The sequence below is a fragment of the Hyaena hyaena genome, unplaced genomic scaffold (genome assembly GCF_003009895.1).
Source record: "Hyaena hyaena isolate Hyena2069 unplaced genomic scaffold, ASM300989v1 scaffold_992, whole genome shotgun sequence".
Taxonomy (NCBI): domain Eukaryota; kingdom Metazoa; phylum Chordata; class Mammalia; order Carnivora; family Hyaenidae; genus Hyaena; species Hyaena hyaena.
The window spans coordinates 325,904-332,297 of NW_024081625.1; the positions used below are offsets into that span (position 1 = coordinate 325,904).

The 6,394-nt window shown below is 64.9% G+C and overlaps 1 protein-coding gene across 2 annotated transcripts in view; it reads left to right on the forward strand.

Moving 5' to 3' along the window:
* The first annotated feature begins 591 nt into the window (after positions 1-591).
* The window catches only part of CUNH13orf46 (chromosome unknown C13orf46 homolog), a 9,782-nt gene continuing 3,979 nt past the window's right edge, over positions 592-6,394 (forward strand). The window contains exons 1-5 of one of the 2 annotated variants that reach the window (XM_039221630.1): positions 592-900; positions 4,092-4,143; positions 4,684-4,792; positions 4,897-4,944; positions 5,864-5,911. In XM_039221630.1, the coding sequence (XP_039077561.1) occupies positions 714-900; positions 4,092-4,143; positions 4,684-4,792; positions 4,897-4,944; positions 5,864-5,911 (444 nt within the window). In that variant the 5' untranslated portion in view covers positions 592-713. The remainder of the gene's footprint in view (positions 901-4,091; positions 4,144-4,683; positions 4,793-4,896; positions 4,945-5,863; positions 5,912-6,394) is intronic. The other variant, XM_039221631.1, reaches the window with a different exon arrangement.

The following is a 6,394-nucleotide window of genomic DNA, read 5'->3' on the forward strand; positions in this document are numbered from 1 at the left end:
GCACGGCAGAAAGAAGTCGAGTCACTAGGTCATATTCCTGGACCTGATGTGACGCTGTGTGTCAGCGAGACTCAAATAAAAGAAGAAGAAAAACAGATTAGGACATGGACACGCAGAGGGACACGCAGACGGAGGAGTGCGTGAGGGCACAGGGAGGCAGCACGCGGGCCAGGAGGGAGGCCCCAGCGGAGAGCAGACTGAGAGACACGTGTCATCGTCCCGGCCACCCCCTGTGCCACTTCTCCACGGCCACACAAGCGGACTGACGGTGGTGGGAGCGGTGGGGGTGCAGAACTGGGTTTGTCAGCGTGGCCCCTCCCGACCGGCATGGAGTCTCCTCCCTTCTGAGCCCGTGGTCCTTTTGCCTGAGTTTGGTCCATGCCAACGTGTCCCTGACATGACACGTCCCTGACACGAGAAAGGTTCTCACTGTGAGGAAATCGTCCAAAGGCTTGCAGCAGCCCCAGCACCACATGCGCCCTGGCATCCACGCAGAGGGGCCTCAGCCTCCTCCTCCTCGGGTGGGGGATGGAGCTGACCTCTGACCTCTGACTTTGCAGTGATGTCACAGGGGCCGCTTGGCAACAGGGGCCCTCAGGGCACAGTGGGCTGCTCGTCAGATTGGACAGAGGTTGGAAGCCATGCTCTCCGTCTGAGGGCGCTCTCGGGAGCCCGCGGCCCTCTGCTTCCCGAGCCCTGACCCAGGGAGGCCGATGGAGAAGGACGCCGCCGCACGCAGGAGGCACCGGCCGGGCCCTGGGGCGCCTCCACCAGGGGGCGCCCCCGGACACCTCAGGGCGGCCAGCGAGGTGGCCGAACTGCAGCGGAGCAGGAGCCTGGGTGGCCTGCTCCAGGAGAGGGGCCCTCTGCGCTGCATCAGGAAACTGAGCAAGGAGCCAGGTAGGCCACTGAGTCCCCGCCTCCAGCCCGGCCCGGCCCCGCCACCCCCGCCCAAACCCAAAAGGGCTGGGGTCTGCCGGTGCCCGAACCAGGCCGGCCTGGGGGCAGGGACGCACTGGGTAGGCCACAGTGAGCTCTGCTGAGGTCAGGGCGGGGCGCAGGCGGGCCTCCCGTCAGAAGGCCGTGGCCATGGGATGCGTGTCGGGTCAGTCCCGCTCAGGGAACCTGGGGACCTGCCAGGCCAGGCCAGCCGTTAGCCCGTGGGGTGCAGGCAGGACACGGGTCGGCCATGTTACACGTGGCCATTCTTTCCACCTAGGAGATCCGTCAACACGCTGTGGTTGGGGGGGCGGGTGGTGAGGAGGGTGTGGAACACCTAGTGCTTGCGTGGACGGCTCCTTGACCTGAGCCACCTGGGCTCCCCAGTGGGCAGGTCTCTCGTGGTCCTTCCCCCAGAGGAGCAGGGCCCTGAGTTGACTGAGAGAGGAGGGGACTGGTTCAGTCATTTGCCGGGCCCTCGGCCATTCTGCCTCTCCTGGGAAGGCCACTCAGTGAGTGGCCCTTTTTGAGGTCGGGGCGCCATGGAAATGAAATCCAGTAAGCAGGAAATGCGGCTGCTTGTTCAAGGCCTAGGAATGATTTTGAGAGGTAGGGGTGTAAACATCCAAAGCCGTGTTGTTTCGGGAGCGGGGAGGTACCGGCCAGCAGCACAGGGGCCACTGCCAGGGTCTTACCGCCTCTGTCCCCTGAAGCCTCTGAACACGGAGACCCTGTCTCAGCCTCACTCAAGACGAGCAAACCCCTAAGAAGCACATAGACGTGTCTCTGATATTGCCGCCACCACGGGGCAGCCACGGGAGAGGACGGGCTCAGTCCCCACCACTCCTGGATATTCCCGCCAGCACCGCAGGCTTCTCCCAAACAGGATGAAAGGCAGACCCCACGTGGCGCCGGGCGGCCCCGGACACGACTCGGCCGAGGGGCTCAGCCTCCCTGGAGCCCGCAGGACAGACAGCGGTGGGGCAGGCTGCTCCGCGTCCCGCCGTCCACAGGGTGAAATGAGACCAGAAGAGGTGCCTCGCTGGGTGTCCAGGACAGTCCTCGGCACACCTGCAGGGAGCAAGGGTGCCACCTGAACCCACAGGGACGGAGACGTCACAGACGCAGGACACGGGCCAGCCAGCCCATGGGCCAGGCAAGAGGCGGCCAGACCGCAGATGAGCAGTCCGAGTTGGCCCCAAGACCAGCCTGGTAAAGGAGGGACAGCAGGAGCCCAGCCATCAGCCGCCTGCACAGGACCCACCATGGGAGTTGTCCGGGCTCATGCTGCTGTGCCCATGGTGCCCCCTCCCCGGGACTCTGGAGCCCAGGCCTGCCTTGCCATCCCTCTGCACCCGGCTGTTTGTTTGTGCTCAGGGGTGGGTGTGCCCAGGGAGGAAGTGGGGGGCTCCTCCCGAGAGATGGGCTCTCTCCTAGGGAGGGGGGGGGCCTGCGGACATTACACCAGGGAGGCACACACTTGCCGTGCTGCCAGGCTGCGAGGTCGGGTCGGGCCTCGGACCACCCCCATCACAGGATCAACGCTCGGTGTTAAGAGGGTCTCCCCCGCCCCAGGCAGCTCAGTGCCTATTACGAGATGTCCGATACTTAAGTAGCTTACCAGGAGGTGTGACTGAGGTCCGACCCCAGCACGTGCAGGACCACTGCCCCCCCGCCGCACCCTGAGGGACTGTCTTCACCCAAAAACTAATCTGCAAGCACTTGAAGAGCCGCCTGAAGAGCGGCAGCAAAGGAAACCTTCTAGTCATCCCCTGTTGCTAACCCCCTGGAAGCCCTGATCCTCTGACCTCAGACCCCCCTCGGCTCAGGAGGAACACACTTCAGCCCCCAGGCCTCTGCCTGCCGGACGATCGTTGGTGGAGCCCTTCGGATCAAGAGGCCACTCGCTGCCCCGTATGCCCAGAGCCTTGATAATTGCAGGAGCTTTCTTAGAAAAGGGACTGGGGGTGAGAGCAGCAGACCCTTAGGTAATAATACTCCTCAGGATCACACAAGATGCCCTGGGGGCTCCACTGTGGAGAAAAAAATCATGTCTTTTTACTGGCTCTTTCCTTCTTGCCAGTTACATGTTATAGGAAGAAGCATGTTCAGGGAGCAGCCCCGTGTCTTCCAAACACACTTGCATACACACACACACACACATGCGCGTGCACGCGCGCACACACACACACACACACACACACACACGGGTGCTTGCAGGTCGGGGCCTGCTGAAGATTTTCCAAAAGAAGTCAATTTTAAAATCCCAAAACTATTGCCTCTGAATCATTCGGGTCCTGTTCTCCGAGGTGGAGACTGGGCTGGGCCTCTGTGCCCCGAAGGCTGTCTCGAGAGCCCCAGCTTCCGCGATGTTCTCTCAAGACCCGAGAGCTGGCCCGCCGCCCCTTGCACCCCTGCTAGTGCCCCTAGGACTCCGTCTGTGGCGGGGCCGGCCCAGCACTCATCAGCCCGCGTCCCTGAGCCGGTGTGGGCGCGGCCGACGAGAGGGGGAGGGACCCTAGCTCTTACCCACAGGGGACTTGTGAGCCACAGAGAAGGGCCCGAACAGCACAGCCAAGCGCGCTGAGCACCGGGAGGCCCGGCTGAGACGCGTCTCCCTCCAGGGCAGGTCTGCTGACATGGGGCAGGGGGACCCCCACGAGGCCGGGTCCAGGGCAGGGACGGCGCGGGAGAGCTCCAGGCTCTCGGCCTGCAGGCTGCCTCCCGCAGCCCGGCCGTCAGACCCCCAGCCTGGAGGCCTGAGAGGGAGAGGACGCCGCCAGCTTCCGGAGGAAGCCCCCCGCAGGACTGGGGTGCTCCGAAGCACCTGCCGGGCCCCCTATCAGAAGGGCGAGTGAGGCTTTGTAACTGCCCACCTGGGGGGGCTGTGTTGGGATCTGGGGCCCTGTGTGTGTGTGTGTGTGTGTGTGTGTGTGTGTGTCGGGTCGGGGGGCAGGGGCCCGAGGCGCTGGCGGGAGGGGAGCGGCCACAGGCAGCCAGCCTCCCGTAGCACCCTGGGCCCAGCTGTGGCCACACGGAAACGGGACCTGGACCGTCCTCTGGGGCCAGTGCCTGAGGACGGCCTGTCAGCCCTTGTAGGGCCGGCCGCAGGCCAGGGGTTCTGGTGGCAGACGCTGCCCCTTCCTCCCCAGAGTCCGAGGACCAGGGAAGAGACCTACGAAGTGACACTGAGGACGCCCGCTGGTAAGGGGTCTTTGTCCAGCACGGGTGTTTTCAGAGACTTGAGGGCACAGGAGACAGCGGGGGTGGGGGGTGCGGCCCCGAGGTCGACGCTTGGACCCAAAGGAGGCCTGAGTGTCCCGAGAAGACCCCAAGGGCTCGGGTGGGAGGGGTGCCAAGGCCGCAAGCCGCACGCCCGCTGCACCCGCTTCCCCGGGCAGCCCCCAGCTGGCCACGGCCGGGAGCCTCGGAGCTGATGCCTGTCTTAGCAAACGTTCCCAGGCGACTCTCCAGGCCGCTGGCCGCACCACAGGCCTCGCCGTTTGGGGAAGGTCTGGATGTGCAGCCCCACTGTGGGCCGACCGCCCCCCGCCCCCCTGCACCACCATCACGGCCCTAGAACCAGCCTGGTGCAGCCCTGCCTGCTCCTGGGTGCCCAGGGCCGGACCCGTCTGCCTTGGCCTCCGCCCACCCCCAGGCAGGAGGCAGGCCCTGCACGCCCCGTCCCTCCATGCCCCCCCGCGGCCGCCCCACACCCAGGCTGACCCACGGCCTCCTCCGCAGTCAGGCCGACCCAGAGGAAGACACGCAGCACAAGCGTGAGGACGCCCTGGGAAAGCTGGAGCCCGACGGCGGAAGGACGGGGCCGGCGGTGACGAGGGGCCACCCGGAGGCCGGTGGCGGGAGCGGGAGGGCTGGCCGGGCACGCCCGGGGTGTGCGCACGGCCCCTCGCCCTCCGCTCCTGCCGTTGCTTACTCGTCTGCTGTCTTCCGCAGGAAGAGGAGCTCGAGTCCGGAAAGCTGGATGAGCCTTTGGGAAGAGAGGCAAGAGCATCTGACTTTGTCAGACGGGGAGGGCTGTCAGGCGCGGCCCCGTGGGACCACGAGCCGGCTGTGGACACGTGGTCCCGGGGTCACCTTGGCAGGACCACACCGTAGGCTCAACCAAGAGCCTTTGGGTCAAGCTCTGTGCTCCTGGCTGATGCTGAGCACCCCTCTTCCCAAAGCATCTGCCTGAGTCACTGGGGACCTGGCGGGAGGTGGCCGTGGAAAGCTTAGCCTTGAACCGCCCCCTGTGCCGTGATGCGCTGGCCAGACACCCATCTGTGCTGGGGCAGGGATTCCCACTGGCCACGTTCCGAGGGAGGAAGGTGCTCATTCCCCTTCCCAATCCACGTGGGAGGGAGAAGGAGCCAGACCCGTTTTACCAGGACCTAGGACAGATGGCCCCTGGGGTTCCCAGAGCTCACCCACAAACACGTGTGGGGTTCACCGAAGTGCTACCATTGGAAACCCATTCTGGGCCGAGCTGCTCCCACGCCTCAGTGTGAGTCCTCACCAGTGTGGGGCAGAGAGGGCCCCCCGAGGGTTAGGGGGCAGCGTGCATTTCTGCGAGGGTGTGGAGGGGCTGCCCCAGCCCTGGGCAGCCTGGTGACCCACAGCCCTGGTTCTCAGATGGTGAAGCCGGGGGAGAACTGGGGTCTCAGGGACCTGAGGGGGTGAGTAGGGAGAGATGCGCGGTGGAATCCCTCCCCTCCCCTCTGCCAGCGCTGGCCACGCACACCTTCCAGTCACACCGCCGACCGCGCTCTGCCCAGCTACTCGGAGCCCCCACCGAGCACAGCCACTCTCTGGTGGTCCCTGCTGCACCAGGGCCCGGAGCCCCCTGCGCCTCCCGGGAGGCTGCCTCCCCTCTGCGGCCACCTGAGCCCGCCATCCACTTCTCTTTGGTTTCCATCCACAGAAACCATCTGTGTTTGTGGAGATTGATCTGGGAGACCGTGCCGAGGAGGTAAAGGCCCTCAGACGACAGAGCCCGGCCACCTGCTGGGAACACTGCACTCAGGGCCCCCGAGGCCCATCCAGGGAATGCGCCCCACGTGCATGTGCTGGAGGCTGAGGCAGAGGCAGGGGTCCCAAAGCCTCCCTGGCCTCCTTCTTATCCTCCAACCTGCACGCATTCCGGCATCACCAGAGACTTGAGGGCCGAGGCGCACCCTCAGGCTCCCCCGGGCCCTAAGAACCTCTCAGGGACCATGCTGGGGTGTGGCCTAAAGGACTCAGAGACCTAGTCTCCACATCTGGCTCTGCCAGTAAATACTCAAGTCACCGAACCTCTCAATTCTTCTGTGTCTTGTTTGTAAAATGAGGATCTTAGTAGCACCCACACCCCAGGATGGTTCTATAAAGCTCTCAGCATAGTAGCTGTGTCCAGAAAGCCTCAGTACCAGGGATCACCACCTCCACCACCACCATCACCACCTCCACCACCGCC